This window comes from Micropterus salmoides, unplaced genomic scaffold, assembly GCF_014851395.1.
Source record: "Micropterus salmoides isolate LMB-PRFRI ecotype aquatic unplaced genomic scaffold, ASM1485139v1 Ms_hic_scaffold_4, whole genome shotgun sequence".
Taxonomy (NCBI): domain Eukaryota; kingdom Metazoa; phylum Chordata; class Actinopteri; order Centrarchiformes; family Centrarchidae; genus Micropterus; species Micropterus salmoides.
The window spans coordinates 27,921,001-27,946,121 of record NW_024043372.1 but is presented as its reverse complement, the minus strand read 5'-3'; the positions used below and the strand labels follow the sequence as shown (position 1 = coordinate 27,946,121).

General features: G+C 41.4%; 3 protein-coding genes across 6 annotated transcripts in view; 2 read left to right on the top strand and 1 right to left on the bottom strand.

The window, feature by feature from the left end:
* Nucleotides 1–14,028, bottom strand: part of tacc1 (transforming, acidic coiled-coil containing protein 1) — a 32,547-nt gene extending 18,519 nt beyond the window's left edge. The window contains exon 1 of one of the 2 annotated variants that reach the window (XM_038697446.1): nucleotides 13,856–14,028. Coding sequence is in view for 1 of the 2 variants with exons in the window: in XM_038697444.1 (XP_038553372.1) it covers nucleotides 9,636–9,706 (71 nt within the window). In the remaining variant the exon portion in view is untranslated. Of the gene's footprint in view, nucleotides 1–9,635; nucleotides 9,945–13,855 lie in introns of those variants that run through there. The other variant, XM_038697444.1, reaches the window with a different exon arrangement.
* Nucleotides 3,305–9,202, top strand: aggf1 (angiogenic factor with G patch and FHA domains 1). 3 transcript variants are annotated; one of them, XM_038697447.1, is made up of 16 exons: nucleotides 3,305–3,389; nucleotides 3,475–3,536; nucleotides 3,845–4,029; nucleotides 4,215–4,314; nucleotides 4,406–4,596; nucleotides 4,790–4,921; nucleotides 5,053–5,253; nucleotides 6,168–6,606; nucleotides 6,798–6,906; nucleotides 7,048–7,099; nucleotides 7,202–7,303; nucleotides 7,392–7,557; nucleotides 7,750–7,829; nucleotides 7,933–8,060; nucleotides 8,153–8,252; nucleotides 8,356–9,202. In XM_038697447.1, exons 3-16 carry the CDS (start codon nucleotides 3,853–3,855, stop codon nucleotides 8,605–8,607), a joined length of 2,229 nt encoding a protein of 742 aa, XP_038553375.1. In that variant the 5' UTR covers nucleotides 3,305–3,389; nucleotides 3,475–3,536; nucleotides 3,845–3,852; the 3' UTR covers nucleotides 8,608–9,202. The 3 variants fall into 3 exon arrangements, with proteins under 3 accessions (XP_038553375.1, XP_038553377.1, XP_038553376.1); XM_038697448.1 differs by having other exon boundaries at nucleotides 3,362–3,380; XM_038697449.1 differs by lacking the exon at nucleotides 6,168–6,606 and adding an exon at nucleotides 5,468–5,537 and having other exon boundaries at nucleotides 3,312–3,536.
* A 3,847-nt stretch (nucleotides 14,029–17,875) lies between the features above and the next one.
* On the top strand, nucleotides 17,876–24,967 carry LOC119885806 (neuronal vesicle trafficking-associated protein 1-like). The gene is made up of 5 exons (XM_038696035.1): nucleotides 17,876–18,035; nucleotides 18,366–18,520; nucleotides 18,826–18,942; nucleotides 20,289–20,399; nucleotides 23,609–24,967. The coding sequence occupies exons 2-5, from the start codon at nucleotides 18,392–18,394 to the stop codon at nucleotides 23,807–23,809; spliced, it is 558 nt and encodes a 185-aa protein (XP_038551963.1). The 5' UTR covers nucleotides 17,876–18,035; nucleotides 18,366–18,391; the 3' UTR covers nucleotides 23,810–24,967.
* Nucleotides 24,968–25,121: the final 154 nt, after the last annotated feature.

Below are 25,121 nucleotides of genomic sequence, written 5' to 3'. Positions count from 1 at the left end.
TAGGCAGGCCTTGATCCTACAAACTCTCGACAAATGTCTTGTAAATGGCTAATATCCCCCACATTTGCAGCAGTGCTTTTTCAAGAGCACTTGTATGGTGTATGTGATGTTTTTTTGTGTTGTGAGCCTCGTCATTCAATATGCTAATACATCCTGTGTGTATTGTTTTCTAATACTCTACTCCCCCCTCCAGAAACTTCTCCAGGGTCTGACTTGGCCATGCAGCAGCTAAACTCCTCCCGAATTCCAATAGAAGAGCAGAGACAAACGTGCATTAGTCAGACTCAGAGTTTCCACATTGGACTCAAAAGGGTGGAGTCTGTCCACTGCCCACTTATTTACTGTCAGAGTCTGGTGGAGCTTGAGGTTGGGCTGCTTGCATTGATCATGTGATCAAGTTGGTAAGTAGTTCAAAGAGATTATCACTGGAGCGCAAGAATGAATTTGAGCCTTTACTATTCTGGGGTTAGTGTCTCTTTCTTGTCAGTCTTGCAGAAGCATCAGGATTTCTTGTTTTTTAAGTCACTGACCAACAGTGGAGACCCTCAGTAGCTCAGGCTTATTAGAATAAAAGATTATTGTCTTACCACAGTTTATGATAATCCTCAATCTACACCTAATTATGATTAATTTAAATTAATCATAATTAGGTGTAGACGCTAAAGGGAAGGTGTGAAAGTGGAGCGATTACTGCATCTGTGGAGGTTATCTTTCACAATATATTGATGTTTATAAGTGGCTTTCCACTACAGCATTAAACACTATGTTTCCATGGATTCACTATTTATTCTAAATGGCTCCTTGAACCAGTGATGAGAGGCCAGTGGAGACTCATTGTAGCCAGGGGTAAGTAGGTTACATAAGAAAGGGTTCTTATTACCATCACACAAAAACATACTATCAATACATTTGTTGCCAGTTTCTTTTAGAGAAACACACTAAAAACAATACCACCATCTTTTCCACTCCTTTAAAAACAAGCCAGTCCTACTCGCAGCTTTTCTGGTCTAAAAATGGCATCAATAAACATCAGTATGTAGCGTGAGGCAGCTGTGTGTGTTTCCAGATAAAAGACCACCCCATTCTACCACCACAGCCACCAGAGCTCTTGCCAAGCAGACTGAGGCTCCACCAAAGTCCAAACACAACTTAAAAAGAGCTCAGATTTCAAACACAGTGGGAGGAACCCAAATTACATTTTTGGGGAAAAAAAAAAGTATTTTCTTGGTTGACACAGCAACTCATATTCTGTCTGCATCGGTACAAATGTGACTAATGACACGTTTATGTTTAATCTCCATGTCAGGCTTAACATCCAGTAACAATATTTGTCTTCTCTGTAATTTCAGCTCAAGTGTGTGAAGGAATACAAAGAAAAACAATGCACATGATATATTTACAGAGTCCAGAGTATAATACTTTAAACATACTCTCGCCATAAATAGAGACTGTGTTTCATTTTTAGAGGACAATAGGGGAGGCATATCATTATATAACAGCCCTTCCTCCGATGCCTGAAATAAGTGTAGACACACAGAGAGGAAGGAAGTGAATCAAACCGTGACCAGAGGAATATTTGTGCGGGAGAGGAAGGACAAGTGGATCAAGGGCCATTGGCAGGGATGATGCGTGCAACAATTAGCCTAAATCAGCATACAGTAGCCCTGACTTTTGCCTTTTCACAACTGTGAGAGAAACTTAAAACGTAAGCCCTCAAACAGCAACAAGGACAGCTGTAACTGCAAAATGAGATAAATATACTGGCTACTGACAGAAAACGTTTTACTTTGATTTTGGAAGTTATAACCACATCCTGCCACCGATAAGTACCTTCTCAGGTCAAAAAAGTACTCACATGTCACTTCATTTCCATCTGTTTCACTCTGAGCTGTCAATCTGTGTGTAACAGTGACATCTAGTGGTGAAATGACACCATTGCTGTTTTGTTTTACACAAACCTAAAATACTAAGTATCTGACATCAATTATGTGGCACGCCTGCATACATATTCCTACTCACCAACATTACATGTACAATTTATGAGTTAAACAATGCCTTATAGTATTCAGCTGCCCTTTCATTTGCACATTTAACTGAGCATACATAATTCATTCATAATATCCACTAGTGCATACTGATCAACTGTACATAAATCCTTTATGATGACATACAATCCACGAGGTATAGTTATAAGATTATTAAAGCCTTTGAAGCATAATTCCCCTCCACTATATTCAGTTTATAACTGACAAACTCTTTTTCTAAGCTGGAACACTACCTGGACCCAGATTTGCGGTGTATTAATCTAATTAAAGTCATTATTTAAGGAATATGCAACATGCAAGACCTCCCAGCTGAAACAATAAAAAAAAAAACTACATTCTAAGGGTTTAAAATAGTAGATCTTTGTTATTTCAGTTTTCCTCTTCAAGATCAACATTAGAACTCATATCATTTTGGGCTTCAGAGGAGCATAAATCACCACTATATGCACTAAAATCAATCTAATCAGCATGTCAGTGTGCCTAACAGGCATTTCCTGCAGGAAAAGGCTTTAATGCACTTTACAATAGTAGCCTAAATATAAAGAAGTGGACTCTACATACAGTAGCCTAGGGATAGGCAGGCCTTGATCCTACAAACTCTCGACAAATGTCTTGTAAATGGCTAATATCCCCCACATTTGCAGCAGTGCTTTTTCAAGAGAACTTGTATGGTGTGTGTGATGTTTTTTGGTGTTGTGAGCCTTGCCATTCAATATGCTAATGCATCATGTGTGTATTGTTTTCTAATACTCTACTCCCCCCTCCAGAAACTTCTCTAGGGTCTGACTTGGCCATTCAGCAGCTAAACTCCTCCTGAATTCCAATAGAAGAGCAGAGACAAACGTGCATTAATCAGACTCAGAGTTTCCACACTAGACTCGAAAGGGTGGAGTCTGTCCACTGCCCACTTATTTACTGTCAGAGTCAGGTGGAGCTTGAGGTTGGGCTGCTTGCATTGATCATGTGATCAAGTTGGTAAGTAGTGGACAATTGTGAAGTGAGAGCAGATGGAGCACTGCTGTTTTCTGACACTTACCGCGCTCTGTTGTTAAATATGTTGCCGTCAAGAACATACAAAAACACACTGTGAAAGGGCATGGGAGTTAAGATAATCTAATTTGAAGAAAGGTAAAGCTAAAATATAAAAGATATATGTACTAGATGATATGCTACTGTTACGCTACAAAATAGTTCGTCGATAGGTGGCAGTAAAGTGTCCAACTCACTGAGGGAAAAGAAGTCCGCCAAATCCGAAGAAGAAGAACTTCCGTTATGACGTAGTAAGCTAGTAGTAAATGGCGGTTGCGGACAGGGTGGACAGTAAATATTACCACGGTTATAACTGTAACTGTCTAATTAACATCAAAACATGTACTCGACTGTATCGGAAATACGGAGTGGTTACAAAATGTCTATTTTAAACTTTCAGGTCCGTTCATGTGCCGTGCTGACACGAAATTCACCGCTAAACAGACGAAAACGAATAAACCGGTAAGAAGTGCACCTTACAGACAAAGCTAACGCTAAGTTAAGTTATAACGTTACGTTAGGTGGGCACAGTTGGGATCAGGGGTTAGTTAACATGGCAGTAACGTAGTGCTGGGTTGATCAGTATATAGTCACTTTAGTATTTCTGTGCCTACTGGGCTTTCTAGTGTCTCGGGTTGAAATAGTAGCTAACGTTGTAATGTCTCCAGAAACATGTTATGCGAGCTAGCTTCAGTTAACAATGGCTGATATATTCATGAAGCCGCCTTCCTTTATAACTAAGTTACAAAGTTGATTGTTAACGTCTTCAGTTGAACAAATGGAGAACGAATATGGAGAAAAGGACACGGAGGCTGAACTCCGTCTGAGAGTAGACTCGTTGAAGCAGGAGCTAACAGAGTGCAGAGCCGAGCTGGCCAAGTTACAGAAACAACTGAACCAGTCCGAAAGACTGCACAGGAGCACGGAGAGCTACAACGAAGACCTGAGGAAACAGGTCAGTGCACATCACCACCAAATCACCAGTATGACCTCAGGGGATTGGTCTTTATTTTCACACCTGCTATAAAACACTGAATTAAATCAGTCTGAAATTGTGAGTCGTTACAATCCTATTATCATATTATTACAGTGGGTGTTTCAAGAATATCAAGTGAATTAATTTGAAATGTTTTGTTTTAGGTTGACCTGCTGAGCACAGAGATTCATAAACGTAAGAAGAAAGATAAAGACAGAGTCGACAGTGAAACTCAGACAGAAGAATATGTGTGGACAGAAACTGGTGGGTTGATTTTGTATGTACGTTAATTTAATTAGACTATCATTTCAGTTAGTCAGAAAGCGAGTAAACTGTTACAAATCTTTCTTTCCAGATTATTACAACTATTACTATGGAGGCTACAATCAGAACACAGAGGCTTCAGACACTCAGGAAGGCATGAACACAGTAGCAGCAGTGGATGTAGCTGATGGCAGTGAGGCAGCAGAGGTAGCAGAGGTTTCAACAGCAGAGATTTCAACACCAAATGAAGCAGCAGCCGAAAGTGTTGCAGCCACGGCAGAGGTTTGTTTTATTAAAAGTCAATTGAAGCATGCGTTTTTTTTTTTTACATTATAAATCAATGTAAAAAAAAATTTCAGAGGACTTGATTGTTCAATTAATGTATTATTTGGCTAATTGTATTAATATATTTATTTATTTTTCAGCATAAATTGGAGTTTACGTAATGACCAATAAATGGCATTGTCTTTTTCAGGAGGGTGATGCAGGATCCATAGCTGATATACTGAGAGCCACTGCTGAAGAGGCTATGACACAGACAGGGTTTGTCTTTGATGAGACTACTGGGATGTACTATGACCACAGCACAGGCTTCTACTATGACTCGGTTCGTCAAACACCCTAAAATTAGGCGGTCTTTAGCTGAATTAACTTAGCAGCAATTTAGTGATTTTGTTTTTTTCTGGCAGACATTTTATGCCAGTCCTCGGACCTTATACGTGTTTTTCTCCTTCTCAGGCCAGTCAGTTGTACTATGATGCCAACACGGGCATTTATTACTACTATGATGCGGAGAGTGGACGATACCAGTTTCATTCCAGGATTGAGGTGCCTGCTGCACAAACTTCTGCAGAGCCTTGTAAAGACGAGACCAGGGGTGAAAAGAAAGGCAGAAAGCTTAAGAAAGGGTCCAAGAAAACCTCCCACAAGGACGATAAGGTATGAAAAACTGAATCTTTCATTGATGCATGACATAGATACATTTTATACTTGGTCACTGACAGCTGGCTTTTTGACTTTGTGGTTCCCCTTAAAAAAACGTGATATTTCAAATCCCCATGACTTTATTTGTTTCAGTCTTCAAATGCTTGCTTTTTTCCTCTTTTTGTATAAATTTAAGGCTAGTTGACTAAAAGATTATCCTCTGACCTAGGTGCAAGAGGTGACTAACTCATTGGCTAAAATGAAGATTTCTTCTTACTGGAACACTGCTTCCCCCAGAGGTACACCTTTTAATATCAACATGCAAAGAAATTCAAAATAGTAGTTCAGGGCCTAAATAGTTTTGCCATCACAATAGGAGGAATGCATAGTCATAAATCACTTGTAAAGTTGCGATAAAGGTGACAGGTTCTGTTATTTACACAAGCATCACATTAAACATATTTGAATGTGATGATTCACACAGTGTTTTTGCGTCTATATTAAGCTCTAAAATAAGTGTTGACATTTTAACACAGTTAATAATGTTATGGTCAAACTAGGAAAGTAAAGGCCAGGTGGAAGATGGGGAATTTGTATCATAAAGCATTCAGTCAATTCATATCGTGGGATATGAAATAGTTGTTTGTAACTGTGTTTTAAATTAGTTCATTTCATTAGTTACTCTGTACAGTGTCATGAACCACAGATGACTCAAGGATTGGTCACTTGGGTGCAAAGTAATATTTGAGTAAGGACCGTTAATCCTGTAGTTTGGTGGAGGTCAATAGTGAGTTCTCTTTGAAGACTGAAACTATGTATTACAACAATGCCACACATGGCTTGGAACATGGGATCTACATAGCCAGCTTGCCCGCTGTCAGTGAACATCACTGGAGATGGTAATCTCACTGTTGACTGTCTGATGGCAGGAACTCATATTTGATGAGGTAAAGTTGGAAGAAGAAGAAACTGACTGGGTTGAATGGCCAACAACCAAGAGGACAGAATCACGAAAACTGAAGCGAAAGTCTCGAAGTCCAGATGTGGCACCACGTAGAAAAGAATGTTCTAAACGCCGGGAAGAGAGTGACAAGTCTTCATTAAAGAGGAAGAAGCAGAAAAATGGCTCTCACAGTGATGAAAAGGGTAGAGCGAGGAAGAAAAGGAAGAAATCAAAGTCAAAAAAGCAAAAACAGAAAAAGAGCTCAGCTCAAAGTGATGATTCGGAGGGAAACAGTGAACCGGAAGAGGGTGAGATCACAGAGTCGGAGAGAGAAGATTGGGAGTCCACTCCCTCGTTCTCATCATCTTCGAGCTCCCCCTCTAGGGACAGCCCAGAGTCAGAAATGGAGACTCAGACTCAGGAAGGTGAGAGGAAAAACAAACCAAATTCAGAGATTGTTCAGGGCACACATCACATTAATTAGTGGGTAAATATGTTCAGTCTGGTAGTAACTTGAAGCTAGTTAGATCATAATTTGGTGATTTGTTTCTAACACTGTTGCTTTCTGAGGCTGTCGTGTTCCTGTGACAATGCAATGGGTTTGTTTTTCTTGCAGTCAAGGACATTTGGCCGCCCTGTGTAAGAGTGACAGTGGTCAGATCTCCAGTGCTGCAGGTGGGCACTCTGTTCATCATCACAGCCGACTGTCCAGCCACTGTTGGCAGGTGTGTGCTATTTTCTCTATTGTCATGTGGCAGCACAAGTTATATATCAGTAAAAGGTTTGTAACTTTCATTCCGAGCTTTTAAAATGGGTTGCCGCAGAGGGAAACGGTTTGAAGACAACCTGCTGCCTTTCTGTTGCAGAGAGAAAGATATGGACCATGCGATCCGAATACCAGAAATGGGAGTCAGCAAGGTACCCCTCACCACCTTTATTTTCCTCCAGGGATCGACATAACTCAGCTGAGTAACGCAGGGTAATGGGATGTTTCTAACTGGGAACTGTGTTTTGTTTTAGTTCCACGCAGAGGTGTACTTTGACCAGGAGACGCAGAGCTACATGCTGGTGGACCAGGGGAGTCAAAATGGAACCGTCATCAACGGCAACAGGATCTTACAGGTCACCATTTTGTGTCTCTGTTTGTTTCCTCTAAATAAAACAGTAAAACTTTAACTTGGCAATGACATTATAACTGAATCTCCTGCAGCCCAAAACCAAGTGTGATCCACACGCACTGATGCACGGTGACGAGGTGAAGATGGGAGAGACCGTGCTTTCCTTCCATATCCACTCAGGGACTGATACCTGCGATGGCTGTGAGCCCGGTCAGGTGTTGGCTCACCTCAGCAAGTACAAGAGAGAGGAAAATACAGGTGAACCGCAGTGAAGTATTAAGCCTTAACTGAACTGACACATGTTTGAAAAAAGCCTGACATGCTTTTTAAAAAAAACATTCCTCAAACAAAGGCTCTCAGTTGTGGTTGTTGACCTCATAACGCTCGAAGACATGAGAAGAAAATGATTGTACAGTGGATGATTTGGCTTCACTCTGTGTTTTCCCAAAGGCCCTGCTCTCACCAAAGAGGATAAAGAAGCACTGAGACAAAAGGAGCTGAAGCAGATGAAGGCCAAATATGGCCTGCAGGTGAGTGTTGTCAGGACCAGCAGCAGCTGTTTTACCTTTTAAACCCTCTTTTTAAAGTCTTCTCTTTATGTAGACAATTACCTCTGTGCTTTTCTGTAAACAGAGCACTGAGTATGAGGAGGCCAAAGCCCTGAGGAACCCCAAATACACAGACCGAGCAGAGTGTCGACGACAGACGGTGGGCAGCGAGGGTGTTTTCCAACGAGATGATGCACCCGCTTCTGTTCATAAGTTAGTATATTGTCACTGACTATGTCTACTAAAGAAGGAAAATAATGGATGACTTGGTAATGACGTATTATGTCTTGCTTGTCTTCTTAAAGGGAGATCAGTGAAGTCAATAAAGGACGGAAAATGCTGGAAAAGATGGGCTGGAAGAGAGGAGAGGGACTGGGTAAAGAGGGAACTGGAATGAAAGCCCCGGTAAGACAATCTGATGATTTCCTGATGGCAGATTCTGTTTTGACTAAAATGTATTGTGAAGCAACCAAACGATTATATTTCTGTCTCATTCCTTTCTCCGCAGATTGAACTGAAAATCAGAAAGTCCCAGTCGGGTTTGGGGGCTGGTGCCGCCATGTCTCTAGACAATGTCTCTGTAACCAAATCGAAGTCCCAGAAGAACTGGGAGAAAGCACGCGAGAGATTTGCTGATACATGCCAGCCTGACATGCTGTCACCTAAAACACAGAAGAACACGTCACCCAAAGCCTGGGTCAAAGCGGAAGAGTCTGAGACGACAAACGCACAAGCGGGTTTTGATACAGACCAAAGTTAGGAGTAAGCGAGAGTGGAGAGCAAAGGTAGTCTACTTTCTGAGGAAGTGTGGTCTGCTGTCTGTAAAGTAGTGTTGTTATACTCTGTCTCAGCCTTCAGCATGAGGAAACATAGCTGAAGAGCTCAGCAACGAATTAATTCTGAGCCGAGTTTCCTCTTGATACAACTGTTGAACCACAGTTATGTCACAGTGACCAACACTACCTGTCAAGCTTCCAGTGCTGGGCATTCACAGAATTTGTAAAAGTCACTAGCTGTGGTTGTAGAATGTATCCCTCCCACGTCCATAAGTGATCTGTGTGGGGAAAAAAACTCTTGAAGACTAGCAGCGTTCATGTTCCAGTGTGTCTGTAGTCTGACCTACAGAGGGCAGAGCTGCCACTGTTTCTCCCAAAACAAGCTTTAACACAGTGAAGCTATATTTCTCACAATGAGATCATGCTGTGATATGAGACAACTCTGGATCTGTTTAGACAACACTGATCATGATAAACCAGTCACAACTGCTCGGTGTAATACTGTCCTAACCCCCCTCACCCCCTTTGTTCTTCTTCTTTTTTTTTTACACTAAATTAAATTTTGAACATGCTCAACCATTTGGTTCTCTTTGCTAATTACGTGAGATCAGACCCTATTTTATTGTCACTGGTGTGTTTGCTGAAGGCCAGCGAGCAAACACATTTAACAGTCTGTCTGTATGCAGCCTTTATCTGTTGGTTAATTTTGAGGGTGTGTGAATATTTGCATGTGTGTGCAAGTGTACGCTTGAACAGAGGCCACTCTCGCAGCAAAAGGAAAGACGAATGCACGTATAGTTATAGTGGAGCAGTATGTGTGTTCTATATTCTCACTGCTACTGCATTATTATAACTGTCTACGACTTCACAAATATGAACTAGCGGTGTGGGAGAGAACGCCTCATTCATCACTGGTTCAGCTGTAAGCAATTTTAAGTCAACAAATTAAGACTTAAGTTAGAATAGATTTTCTATAATGTAACATCAGCATCAGACAGGTGATTTGACTCACATGGCACTGTTTGTGTGACTCCTTGAGCTGCCTCGCCTGCTGCTCTTCTTCTGACTTATGTTGCCGCCCATTTTGATCGCCCCTCTCTGCAGTCAATAGACAGCCACCAGTGCGTTAGCTAGCAGGCATTCCCTCCTGCACTCCTTTGAGACTAGCAGTGCTACCAGGTTTCTTCTCTTTTTGACAGGTGGGTCCTCCTCTTCCTCCCTCCTCAAGTCTCCTCCCTCAACGTAACTGCATGTACTGGAAGTAAACATTCAGCAGCTGATACTGTAGTGTAATAAAATTGGGAGGGATCAGCCTGTGTCCTCTTGTATTGGGTAGAAAGTCTCAGCCATAAAAAGAAAAAAGATCTGAGTCATGAGATATAGTGGGAATTCATGCCTGTGTGACGATGTGACTCCGAGCTTTTCAGAGATCTGGCTTGACCAGTTCTTGACACTGTGGGAGCATTAAGAAGAACACTGGGCCACTGTTCTTTTCAAGTGGAGGCTTCATAATGTGTTTTCCCCAAAAGTTATTATGCAAAACATGTGAAGTGATTCTAAGTCCTTTAGGGCAGCTGATTTTAGTTATTCATGGCCTGTTGCGTGACTGATAATTTACCAGTAACTGAATCTCTTTTGGTTTGCTGGCCACGTTGAAAGGCATTTTCCCAACTGTTACACTGAATCCTCTTGTACACAGGCTGTGAAAACTGTGCAACATAAGTAGTGCCGGTGCATATTTAATCTGGTAGAGAGAATACACTTTCACTTCTCTCGCAATGAGAAAATGTGACTATTCCTGAAGCAGCTGTTTTTCCTTGGGTTGTACTCTCACAGGCAAGCGGAAACACGTCTTCTTTAAATCTAGGTTTGGAGCTGAAACAGAATAGTGTTAATAATCCTTGTGATTGTTCAAGACCGTAATCAAACAAATGTATCTAATTTGGCATCTTTCACGCACAGTATTTGTGATTTATGAAACCACCATGTCGGTATTTTAAGATAACACTGTTTTACCAAACAGAATTAAAAAAGCCACAGGTGTAAAGAAAGTTATGACCAACTGGAATTTTTAACTGTCGCTAAAACTTGCCATTACCATGTCTGACTCTCATAGTGACACCTTGTTTTCCACAGCTTTGAGCTGTACACAGGTCAAAGGTCAAGGAGCAAGGAAAAGTCATCTTTCTTTCTCATACCACACATCGCATGGCATACCCACTCACACAGACTTGTAAAATAACACAATGTTGTGTGCTATTTTTAAACAGGTATGTTTCTATTGTGAATAGAAGGTTTCAGGTATTTAGATAAAGTGTACGTCCTTTCTCCCAATCTTGATAGTTAAGAGGAGTCTGAGTCTCTGAGAGAAATGTATTACTCCTGGTATAAATCCAAGGGGTCAGAAGATAAGAAAGAAAGAAAGAAAAAACAATTACTTAAGAGTTTCCTCATATGAGCTACTCACAAAGCTGCTGAGAGCTGCTTTACTGAGCAACAGAGAGAACTCCTAAGCTAAGAGAAGGGGTGGATTTGAAAAAATAAATGGTGGTAATTATCTTAATTATCAAAAGATGCTTTTAAGAGAAACCTAACTACTTTCAGAGTTAGGACCTTAGCACTAAAGGGCTTTGTGAAGCACAAATGTAGTCCTTAAGTTCATCCAGTTAGTGTCTACTTTTAGCCATAGCCATGTTTTGTGAAAAATTCTTAAGATGAAACAATCTGAGAGGGAAAATTACCTCCTTTGTTCAGTTTAACCTGAAAAGGTTTTGAACAACAGTGTTGCAGGTCTAATCTCTCACACCGCTCTGCCACCCGGTGGAAGGTGAGGAGAAAACATTGTCCAGACATGCAGGGTAAATCCTGATCTGTCAATGAGCGAAGCCTGACATCAACTGGTAGACTGTGAACACTACCAGAGTCTGCGTTCTGTAGTAATAGTAAGAGAGCAACTCCTTCTTTATCGTCATTCACAGTTTCCCTTACACGGGGCAGGATGTCATTCATTTCTACAGCCTTCTACATCATGACCAAGGGCTGGGCTGTATTGGGCTGCCAGCATCGCAGACTGGAAATTTTGCAAAGCAAACCACTCGAAAATACAGTTCAGTGAGGGAAAACGTTGTGATGTCTTCTAAAAGAGTAGAACAGCAGTTGCGTGTTTTCAGAGCTCGTCTGGTGTATTGCGTTGCTCAGAGCTGACCACAGCTTGTTTTGCTTTGAAACGCCAATCACAATGTGTTCGTCAGAGCGGGTCAAACCCACCCTGCTGTGTGCAGAAGTCCTTGTGTAATATACAGTGTACATGAACAGTCATGGGAGTCCTTTCTTTATAGTCCACTCCACTGTAATATTTCAGCACAGCCAAGTAGATTGCGTAAATGTGGTGCACAGATCAGTGGATGATTAGTGAAATATATAGCCTAGTATGAAAAAAATGGATGAATGATATTCCAAATGAAGGATGACACAAGCATGTTTTTGATTGTAAGGACCCAGTGTGTTTTGAACAAGACTTTGATGCCTTTGTGCTCTTTTCAAGCCATTCATGATGCAACACTGTACCCATCCCACTGTGGCAACTCTTTATAAAGAGAATCAATAATGTGTGTGTGAATTCTGTTTCAGCTGCGCTTGTTTCCTCTCTCTTTGATCCAGACAGAAGCAGAAAACCTGCCCTTCCCGGCCAGACTCCCATCACTTTCATTTAATTTCAGCCAGGGCATGTCTGTCTGCCTGCGCTTGTAACTTCGTGTTATCTCAGTCTCAGTCTGTGCCTGTGATTCCATTGAGAGGCACGAGACCAGAAGCGACACAAGTCTGAGAAACAGTCCTGTGTTGACTCAACTTCCCCAACACTTCACTTCCTGTCCGGACAGCCCTCCCAGCCACGTCCGTCCACACCGGTGGCTGAGCCTCCATAAATCAGAATAGAGCACTCAGGCTGAAAACACTGCACTATTTTAAAACTGTGATTCTTGGAGGGAAGTCAAAAGAGGCTCGAGCACAAAGAATGCACTTGTTGGATGTGGACGATCATGTGAGGAGAGAAGAGGTTAGGAAGTGGGGTTTAAATGCTTCCAAAAGTTCACAGGCCATCCAACTTGATCCTTTTGGCTGAGAGGAAATGTTCCTCATTCCAACCGCATTCCAGAGAAAATATGTTTGTATTTTACTTAACAAAGCGCCCTCTTTTAACATGGTCCTTTTCATATCAGGAAATAAGATTACACAATTTGGAAAATGAAACCTCTTACAAAAAGTGTAATTTGTGTAAAAATAAAGCACATTCTGTAATCCTATTATAGCTGTCCTAAGCTGTTTTTGAGGGGGAAACAATGTATATAATGCCTTGTGTCTCAGTATAAATACCACGTCCAGACAAGAATTCTTATGCTCCAAACTGAATGGAAATTCCAATGAGACTACGGCTTCCCCCCGGCAAGTGACTCAGTCAGAGCTGCTGTTGACCGTCTTCCATGCCTGGTCCTTCCCTGCTCGGAGCCCGAGCCTCCTGGGTGTGTCTCCCAGTGACCTCATCTTCCCAGAAAATCCTCCAGAAACCTCAGCTCACAGAATGCAGCCTCCATGCGAGCTGTCCACAACAACAAGACGGCCGGTTTACAGAAAACATCTCACTCTGATTATTACATCACCAGCACTGGTGGTGGTGGTGGTGTTCACTCAACCAGAGCACCGACTGGAGTGTGTTAATTGTGTGTGTGAAGACTTGCATCCTGTTTATACAGCCTGGTCACTGCTGCCTGCTGCGAGAAGTTGAACAAACCAAACATTTCAGTCTGAACTGTTTTGTTCTTTCCATTCAAAACTTTGGGACTCATTCTTCTTCAAGGGCAACAACCTCAGTAGCCTGCTTGTCACTGTGAGTCTTCACAAGATTAATTGAGCAGAAGTAGTTAACAGCTCCATACATCACACCCACCACAAACTGCTGGGTCGACTTGTGAGGGGAATTATAGATTCATGAAAAGAAGGCTTTGTATTCATGCAAAAGACAATAGCCCCCACATGGCAGCAGGATTTTTTAAACCAGACACAGCACATTCAGTGTGTCATCTGACATCCGAAAGTCAGCAGATCAATACCTGAAAACACAGTGTACTAAAGCAGACATATAGTGTGTACGCATAGCACATAATATTATGAACAATGGGGCACCTGACAGGCAGACTGGCCGTCACACTTTGAGTTTTAGAGTCTAAATCATACCTTGGCTTCTCTGAGAACTGACAGGCTGTGACGGATCTGCCGGGAGGTTTGTGTCCTTCACAACACAGTGGATGTAAAAGTCCTCGTTCAGTGACACGGGTCCTTAGGGGAGTCTGTGCTCAGACTGCTGCTGGAGTTGCCGCTCCGTGAGTGAAAAATACTTGTTCTCTCTGCGTGGCTGAGCTTAGTCCATGTGGCTGGATGGGAAATGGGAAATGAACTTTCTGGGCAAAGAGCCAAGAACAGAGTGGGTTTTAAAGACGCAGCAGTTGCAGTGCTGTATAAGGTTCAGCCACACTTTACACTTTTAGTACAATTTTGAGGTACTTGTACTTTACTTCAGTAAATGAGATTTAAATGTGCAGAATAAATCAAACGAAAAGGAAACATCTGTTCAGTTGTGACTGCCGTGCTGCCTTTTTGTTGTGCCGGTTTAAAGAAATGAACACGGTTAAGTATCATCATTTCACAGTTTTTTTTCTCAGTTATAGAGATGGTAATGATCACACATAAACAAGAATAATCACACTATGCATTTGACAGCAGTCATGGGTTGTAAATAATAAGTAAGCTGGTGTCTCCCTCTGGTGGTTTTTCCTGAGAAGGCAACTGCAGAAGAAGCCAGCTGCTGCTAACAAGAACTGTACATTGTACAGTGCATAGCTGAAAACATTTTATACAGGGTTATAGTGTAAGATCATCTCTTTTCTATGTCATTTTAGTACATGCTCTCAGACAGACTCTCAGCTCTAAATAAGAACTAGCATCAGCAGGGGCCTGCTGAGAATACATGTGAGATTATTGCAGGTATTGAGGCCAAGTGTTTTAACCCCAGTGGAGTCCTGCAGAGGCTGAAACTACAGGCCTGCAGGAGCATTACCTGCACTGCAACATACAGTGATAACTGGTGGGCCTAAGTCATGGGACAGATATCAATATCTATATAAGAATAATATCTAAAAGAAAGGAGAGTCCATTTGTATCATTAAGGCTGAGCACATATACCAAGCAGAAAGCAGTAGACATCCATGTACGTTGTTATTTCTGTACATTTCGACCTGTTTATAATGTTGACGTTTCTAAATTTGGCACATTGAAACTAAAGGGTATTGGTTTATTGAGAATCTGTATTAAAACCTACAGATTCAGGCACAGTTGATTCACTCCATCCAGCTCAGGTATTCCTTCACATCTAAAGGATACAATACAAGGTATACAATGCCAAGCTATCAAACGGTGTCACTGTACACACTTCCTCACCACACTGTATTTGCTTTCGGGAAACACATGACTTTACCTCTCATGCCACCCGGAGGGAAATCTGATAGCTAATGACTTCGCACCATAGACACATCACACACTCTTTATCACACTGTGGCTTCTATCTCAACATGTGATGATATCGCTTTAGTTTTCTCTGCTGTTGCTTCCATTTCACTGTGGATTAACAAGCTGGACTTGGTCATTTATGCATCCTCTCCTAACTCCCTTTCATTTGCACTGTAGCCTGGCAACAAGCTACTGGATGATATGCACAGACAGAGCTTCATTTTGCTCCATTTCGAGGCACTTGATGAGATGTCATAAAGGGCTTAGTAAAATCATTGCTAATGTTATGAATTTTGTAGGATTATGTATTGTATGCCGGGAGGTGTGTTTGTTAATAATTTAAGGTGATTAAGTATAGCTAGTGTATCTTAGCCTAATGGATCCTGGCATTTCTGACGCTCTGATGATCTAAGGTTCATTGCTACACTCACACAGACTGATTCATGGCACAATGTTTTTTTTCTCTCCATCTTTTTTTATAGGCTACAGACCAAATTTGAGACAACGGAAACTATAAATGACCAAATATGGGAAATATACTCGTGTGGACATATAAGCATATAGGCCATAAAGTCATTACTGAGTAATGTCAGCGAAAGGATAGCAGCATCTGTAGATTTATCCTAAATTCACCAAAAGTTAGGCAATGCCTCATTTGTATATTTAAACAGAACATACAGAAAATACTTGTTTTAATGTAAGTGGGGGAAGTTTCGAATGAGTTATTTTTTGCCTCTTCACCTGTGTTTTACAGTACATATTTTTAAAGGCTTTGTTTTCTCAAAATTAGTTTTTTCCTCATACTGAGCCAGAAATCTCCTCTTCTGTAGCACTTATATACACCAAACTTTCCAGTTTTATTCCTAACTACATTCTGAAGGTTTTGACAAAGGTGTTTATTCACATATGATTCATAGCCTGATTTATGTAAAAGTATGGTGAAAGTAAATTTTTTTCATGGCTGTTGACAGTATTTTCTGATATATGGACAGTAATATGTCAAGAAAATGAAACGGGAATTTTGAACCTGGCTGTGATGTTCAGATTTCTGTTCTGAAAAGTTTGCAAAGCAGCACGTATTTAAATAGATAATACCTCATTTGCATAGACCTATTTAAACATAACATTTCAGAAAACTGATGTTGATGTGAAGATGTTTAAAACATTTTTTTTTATTGTTTCTTATGTAGACATGAATATTTAATGTTATAGACAAATAGGCTTACTTGATGATTTGAAGCCAGGTTTTAAGGAACATTAATAAACACCCCCTGAAAATGTCTGTTAACGTCCAGTAGTTTAACCTCTCACCGTGCGGCAGTGATGTACAGACAGGTTTATTCAGGACACTGTGACATCACTGTTAAATGTGGTTCCAGGTGCAACACAGCAACAGAGCACACTGCTGACCATCACCCAGCCAGAACTGAGACAGGCTTGAAACATTCAACCAGAGAGGGCAGTGAAAAACTGCCTTTCAGCCTGGTCTTAAGTGACTCTTTAATCCTTAAATCCTAAAATCCTTTTTTTGGCCACTTTGGGGCAGTGGAAACATTGATTACCCTTTAAGTTGATGTGGTTAACTTGTTAGCAATTGTGTTTGTGGCTACCTGGTGAAGCTAAGTCCATTGAGGAACAGCTTCTGCCCCCCCTTCACCCACACCCATAGGTATACACCCATAGCTGCTGAAGAACTGAAGTAACCAGCCTGTCACCCACCCGACCGACCCGTTCCTCTTGGCTGCCACAGTGCACTGAGCACTTTATACCATGGACTCTAAAGTTACTGTGATTGCATGTTTACACTGCCAAGGCTGCACTACCCAAGTTACACTGTATGCATGCACCTTTAGATATGCCTACATATATTTCATTTGTATCCCTTTTATCTTATTTATCTTTAATATTTAATTTAATTGCATCCTCTCTTTATTGTCTCTTCCTTTTTACAGTCTTCTTTTATAGGCTGCTGCTCTTTGATGAGAGTTAGAGAACAAAGTCTCTTGTTTTAACCAATAAAGTTCTTCAATAATGAATAGGTTATTCAAACTCAGAGGGAGGGAAATATCTGGCTCTTTAGCAGCTAAGTGTTCAACAGCTAGTCACTAACTGTGTGTCTATCTGCATTCTTTTTTTTCACTTGACAGAGAGCAGTTGTGGGCCTGACAGCTAGCCTTAATTCTCTATAGGTTCTAGTCACTAGGAGCTCCCCTTTTCACATTGTCATTTGACACATACAAATACTATCAATGATAGCACGTTTAGAGTCTGAAGCCAAGTTAAAAAAAAAATCATCATCAGGCAGCCAATCACCCAATACACTAAATCAACATCTTTCAGAAAACTACTTTCAAACATCAGTTTACCTCAGAATTTATGCCAGTTTCTAATAAATCTGCTCTTGGAACTACAGTGATTGCAAAGATGGCACATTTTTGCAGGAGACACTACACCTACTGGCTGTATGCAAACCACGAACTGAAATGTTTTACATTTAGGCCTACTCTCTGCTTTTCTTGGTAAAAACATAAAAACATTTGGCACACTAATCTCAGCTCTGGCAGTGTGCTCCAGCTCCTGGGTTTGCTGCCACTGATCAGACTTGTTAGGGATGGATGTGATTAGGACGTTACATCACTTGCAGTGCAGCCAGACGCCAGCAGCAGCATCCAGCTCGCGGCGCACAGACCCAGCTGGCCATATTGTGCACCAGCTCTCTGCAAATCGGCTGCGTCACACCAAAAAAAAAAAAAAAAAAAAAAAACTCAAACCAACATATAGCAGCGCTGGAGCAGTGAAGTCACCACATCAGGAAAAATACGCTGCCTCAAAACGCTACTCGACCGAGCTGGTAAGTGTTTGTGTGGATGCGGTAAATCATTTCTTCCCTCCCCACCGTGATGCATCAGTGCCGATATGTCGAAGTCTTGCGTGTCCTCTCCTGCGCTTTTGTGGGTAAAAGGCTTTCTCATGGCCCACAAAAGCGCACCACATCATGCACATCACTTTGTACTGCTTGCATGTGAAAAAGAAGAAGACGAAAAATCTGAATTCACAGAAATGACACACAGGATTCCTTAAACGGTATTTCTGTGATCACACAGGAGCAGAGAATCACCGTTAATGCCTTTGTTCAAGGAGTATCCTATTAAACGCTTGTTTACCCCTCTTCCCCCTCCAGTTTGGTGTTTTTTTCGTGCAGGGAAAATGGTTAAACTGGGGAATAATTTCAGCGAGAAAAATAACGGGAAGGTGGTTTCTGAAGACGGATTTGACACCATCCCTCTCATAACACCATTAGATGCCAGTCAGCTGCAGTTTCCTCCACCAGATAAGGTAAGATATATTTTGTTTGTTTTATTCCGACCCCCCATTGATTTGGAGAGCCACAGTGAGTGCCTTAATTTATGCATTTCCATCATTCCAATTAGTCCAATTAAACTGGTGAAAATGAAGGAAAACTCTCTTTGAGAAACCCATGTTCATCCTTAAAGATCTATTATGTCTTATGCAAAAAGATAGGCCTGCAAATTTATGTTTTCCCCCCATCCTGCTTCTGTGGCCTCTCATTTCCTCTTCTAGCTGTAGCTGCAAGCTTATTAGGTCGTCTCTCATGCACGTGTGTCATGTTTTTCTACCAGGTGGTGGTGAAGACAAAGGCAGACTATGATGGTGAGAGCAAGAAGGGAAAACTACGATCTCCAAAAATCGCAGAGTTCTCCATAAGCATCATCGAAGGCGTATCTGAGCGACTCAAAGTAAGAGCAACCCCGCTACCGCCATCTGTGTTTCACACATCGTCCCCCCCCCCCAATATCTGTCACACTCCTACACGTGCTGGAGAGCAGGCAGCTTTGGCACCGGACATTTGTCACCGGCGTCATGATATCCCCCCAACAATCCAACCCTCTCTGTGGTTTCTTTGCTCAGGCCACCTTCACGTCCTGCCGCCTGTCATTTTGTCCTGCTACACAGGGAGACAAAATGCACAATGGTTCACTTAACCCCGCCCTCTGAAACTCTCATTAATTCAGGTGCTGCCTGGCTATGGTCTCCCAACGGCAGCATCCCCCCCCCCATATGCTTATGTAAAAGAAAAGGTCAAGACACCCAGGCTCCACATCTGAGTGAAATACTTTAATGCACACTTTAAAATGCATAAAACTATATTACAGTACTCTCCCTCCACATTCAAAATCAACAGATGAAGCTGTCTCTGTGAGGTGTGTAAAGTCTTCTTTAGTCACTGGGCTTTAATTCTCAAACATCTGAAAGGGCAAGGAGCCACATCACTGTCTCAGACAGCACCGCTCGCACCCTCTGATCGGTGCTTTGAAATGCGGCAGGCAGCCCTTTCACAGTCGCTTTCATAATCTCCTGTTGCTTTTGCCTTGTACAGGTGTTCACCTGTCTGCTCCGCTGTGTAACTGCAGGATTCATACAGACCGATAAAAAGGACATCCTTTTGTTCATACTGATTCATGCTGTTAAGTCTTATCAAACCTGTGCCAAAAAAAACATATTGGAAGAGTACAAAAAGTACTCCAAAGAATTCCTGAAGAATATTCTGACAGCAGAGGCGCTGAAAATTTGCATCAGGATTTCACTGTTTCTGTTTCACTGCTATTTGTTTGAAATAATCAAATTCCTCCACAAGCACAGTAGCATTCAGATCAATAAATATAAATACCTTGTGCACACCTTGGGTCTAGACATTTATGCCAGTAATGAGGTGATTTCTCCCACACCTTGTGTTACCCCCACCCTCCCACTTCCTAGAAACACCAGTGGCCGTTACATAACTCCCCTGAGAGGTGAGAGCTGGGCTATACAGATGGTCACACAAGCCATTTTCCTGCAGAGTTACTGTCTGCAGAATATCCTGTAGCCCTGACTGGCTGTTAGTTACTGGTGTACACACCAATGTGAGTTCAATACTGCAGCCTTGCACTGCTGTTTAACCTGTAATTTAAAGAAAAGCAGAAATATTCTAAAACAATTAAATCATTTCTTTCCAATCTGCCCACTCGTTTTCGTTTCGTGAAGAACGCAGAGCTGTCACACAGGTCTTGTGCTGATGATGGAGCTGTTGTGTCTCCTTTAGGTGACCTTGCTGGTGATCTGCGCCCTGGCCTTCCTGGTGTGTGTGGTGTTCCTGGTTGTCTACAAGGTCTACCAGTATGAGCAGCCTTGCCCTGACAGCTTTGTTTACACGGTAATCCCTTACGAACATCGTTGTTTGTGACCCTTTCTGATGGTGATATGTTCTATTGTTACCTGGGTTAACCAAGTGTTTCAGCATTGTTTTAAAAGAGATATGTAAATGAGTTTCTTATACATACAGACATGTCTGAGGTGTTTATACAATGTGTTGCAATGAAGGTGAGCAGTTGCAGGCCTGCGTTTTTCAAGATTCTGAGAAATTTCAAGTGAGACCTACCCTTAATTTACCCTCTGGATATCTATATGCACTAGAAAAGCTTAAGAACAATTTAATAGTTTTCTGTTTGCAGGCATGATCTGTATTTTGAAGGTAGCATTTTGATATAAATGTTCAATTTCAATTTTCAATTCAATTTTATTTATATAGCGCCAAATCACAACAACAGTTATCTCACAGCGCTTTTCATAAAAGAGCAGGTCTGGGGGGGGAGAGAGAGAGAGAGAGAGAGAGAGCCTACACAATATACACACAGAGGTACAGACAGTGAAGGTAATGTTGCTATAAACTAAATGAAAAATGGTACAGATATTTATAATAGTGTTAATGGTAACCATCGTAATGTTAATGATTATAATAACAAAATAACAATAAGACTAGCAACAATAGTCGTTGCAGCAGAGGGTGTCGAGCAGGAACACGGGGGCAGCAGGTGACCCGCAGCCACAGATCCAGACTCCACAGCTCCACAGCCAGAAAACCTGCAGGAAGTGATAGGAGGAGAGAGAGAGAGAGACGAGAAAGCACAAGACTACCAGAAAGGGGAGAAGTTGTGTTAGTAACATGCAATAATGGGATGAGGTTGCATACAGAGGGAGAGAAAGTAGAGGAGAGAGGAGCTCAGTGCATCATGGAAATCCCCCGGCAGTCTAGGCCTATAGCAGCATAACTAAGGGATGGTTCAGGACTACCTGAGCCAGCCCTAACTATAAGCTTTATCAAAGAGGAAAGTCTTAAGCCTACTCTTAAATGTGGAGATGGTGTCTGCCTCCTGAACCCAAACTGGAACCTGGTTCCACAGGAGAGGAGCTTGATAGCTGAACGCTCTGCTCCTAGTCTACTTTTGGAGACTCTAGGAACCACAAGTAACCCTGCATTCTGGGAGCGCAGTGCTCTGGTGGGGTAGTAAGGTACTATGAGCTCTTTAAGATAAGATGGTGCCTGACCATTAAGAGCTTTGTAGGTAAGAAGAATGATTTTAAATTCTATTCTGGATTTTACTGGAAGCCAATGCAAAGAAGCTAAAACAGGAGAAATGTGATCTCTTTTCCTGGTTCCTGTCAGAACACGTGCTGCAGCATTCTGGATCAGCTGAAGAGTCTTAATGGACTTTTTCGAGCAGCCTGATAATAAGGAATTGCAGTAATCCAGCCTAGAAGTAACAAATGCATGGACTAGTTTTTCTGCATCATTTTTAGACAGGATGTTCCTGATTTTCGCAATATTACGTAGGTGAAAAAAGGCGGTCCTTGAAATTTGCTTAATGTGAGACTTAAACGACATGTCCTGATCAAAGATAACTCCAAGATTCCTCACAGTGGTGCTGGAGGCCAAGGCATGCCATCAGGGAAACTATATCTTTAGATAATGCGTCACGGAGGTGCTTAGGCCCCAGAGCAATAACTTCAGTTTTATCTGAGTTTAACATGAGAAAATTACAGGTCATCCAGGTTTTAACATCCTGAAGGCACATTTGAAGTTTAGCTAACTGATGAGTTTCATCTGGCTTGATCGATAGATATAACTGAGTATCATCTGCATAACAATGAAAGCTTATGGAATGTTTCCTGATAATATTGCCTAAAGGAAGCATATATAAAGTGAAGAGGATTGGTCCAGGACAGATCCTTGAGGAACTCCATGAGTAACTTTGGCGTGCATGGAGGACTCATCGTTAACATGTACAAACTGAAATCGATCTGATAAATAGGACTTAAACCAGCTTAGAGCGGTTCCTTTAATGCCAATGAAATATTCCAGTCTCTGCAATAGGATCTGATGGTCAATGGTATCAAATGCAGCACTAAGATCTAATAAAACCAGTACTGAGACAAGTCCTTTGTCTGATGCAATAAGGAGGTCATTAGTAATTTTCACCAGTGCTGTCTCTGTGCTATGATGAGCTCTAAATCCTGACTGAAAATCCTCAAATAAACTATTGCTCTGTAGAAAGTCACACAGCTGTTTAGCAACTGCTTTCTCCAGAACTTAGAGAGAAATGGAAGGTTAGATATAGGTCTATAGTTGGCTAAAACATCCGATCAAGTTTGGGCTTTTTCAGAAGAGGTTTAATTACAGCTACTTTAAAGTACTGTGGTAAATAGCCTGTTGATAAAGATAGATTGATCATCTAGTATAGAGGTGCTGACTAAGGTAAAACATCTTTAAGCAGCCTAGTCGGGATGGGGTCTAAGAGGCAGGTTGATGGTTTAGATGAAGAAATTATTGAAGTTAGTTGGTAAAGATTGAGGAAGCAAAACAGTCTAAACATGTATCTGGTTCTACAGCTGTTTCTAAGGTTCCTGAGTTAAGAGATAAGTCGGTGCCAATTGAGGGCAGGTCTTGGTGAATTTTGTCTCTAATAGCTAGATTTTATCATTAAAGAAGCTCATGAAGTCGTAGATGTTATTTCATCTGCCACGTTATCAGCTTTTGGTTTCTTTATAAATTTATTTAAAGCAATACTATGTGACTTTAAAGAAAAGTAAATAACACAATCTTCATCTTACAAATGAAAAGTTGAATTAATAAGAAACTAAAGCACACTGTTGCTCGGTTCAATAGCCTCATAGGTTTTCGCTGATTCACTGTATAAGTGGCTAATGTTAGAAAACTTTAGATAAATATCACTGTGTAATAAACATTATTGCGTTATCATTGAGTTTGCTGACCTATGACTACCTACTCCATAGCGTAGCATTTAGCATTATCCCACAGTTCATCAAAAGTTACACAGTCTTGCTTTAAATCCTGTGGCAGTGGGTTCAAGGAGTGTTGACTCTTTTTCTGTTCAAGCCTGATCCTGTTCCACGACACTGTTGCTATGGTGCTGAACAGCACAGCTCTGTTTGGTCACTGTCATTTAACCATTTTCCTCATGTACATGTGAATCAGTTTGTTTCTCAGCGTGTGCTGTTTTTCTTTTCTTTTGACATTGTCTCCTGTTGGTATTTTCAATCTTGCTCTCTCTCTCTTTGGAGCAGCAAGGTCACTGCATGCCGGCTGGGATGTATGGCAACTTCCCCCCTCAGGGCCCTGGGGGTCGCGGGCGCCTCTTTACCCTCATTAACCACTACAACATAGCCAAGCAGACGATCACCCGGTCAGTATCACCATGGATGACCATCATGTCTGAGGAGAAGGTCACCCAGCAGGAGACAGAGACTGCCCAGAAACTGGCTTAATCAACCTGGGATCAGGAGGTGGCCTCACCTGCTGCAGAAAAAAATAAATAATACGGTTGTGCCATTCAAGCAAACCTCAGAGTCCTGTGGCTTTCTGTGGGTGAAAAATCGACTTCTCTTGCCTGAGGTGCTCTGCCGCCTTGTTGATGTAATTTGGTCAGCTGATGTGTACACTGTAGCATGTTTTCAGCAAAGCAAGCCTTAGAGTTGGGTGTATTCACGGTTTGTTTGAATAGCATATGTCATTATTTATTTAAAAACAGAGTGGCAAACATGTAGAAAAAGCCACAGAAATACAAACACCGACACACACTCACTGTCTTTGTACATACACATATGTAACAGAACTCACTTTTAGTACTCGCATTGTGAAATGTGTGTGAACCATCTCGCGTCTGCGTCGCCTGTTTAAACGCACATGCACGCACGACTCTAAAAAGTTTGCTTTGAACCTCCTTTCTTTAAAAATACATCAAGCACTGATAGCGCATGTCAGACCTATGAGGTCCAGCAAGGGGCACGATTCTCATGAAGCGACAATGTTTTCAGCATATTTGCCACTGAGGTCGTCGGTGTCAACATATTTTACGGTCAAGATATTGTGAATAAATGGAGGCTTGACCTGAAGGAAACCTTTTAACCAGCGATAAAAAAACAAACTATTTTACTCGTGGTGTTTTGACACAGACCATACTGCTCTCTGCATATACAGTGCTGTTAAGGAGATTTTTAGTATTTGATGCATCAGATCTTTTTAACCAGCATAAACGATTGTCTCCATCCCTTTGAACTCTTTGTGAACACCATGTGCTTTTCTTTGCTGGCTACACAATACTTACTTAATGGTTAATTTTCATAGCATACATTTTATGCTACTGTATTGAATGTTTTTTGCATTGCTAGTGAAGACACTGTATTGTGCAATGCATTGATTAATGTCACCACTGATGGCACATATTAGACTTAAGTTGATGTAGTGGAACAACCTGACAGTAGTCGCTTGTCCTGTTGCTTTTTTTTTCTGTATTTGTCATTTAACTTAAAACTGTCCCAAATGATGTACCTTTTTCAAACAATGTAATGATTACCATTGAAGTGCATTTGCTACATAAAAATGTTAAATGAAAAACTGAAATAAAGTGCCCACATTTCACACCAACGTCCAGCTGGATTCCATATGTGAACAAGAACATTTTCATGAACTATTTTAAGAGTAGATTTCGTCAGTAATGCTGAAACTCCCTTGGCGCAGAAAATAAATTTGGTGAACTGTCCAGTTCCTTTGAGTTAAAATCAAAGAAAAATGTCTAAG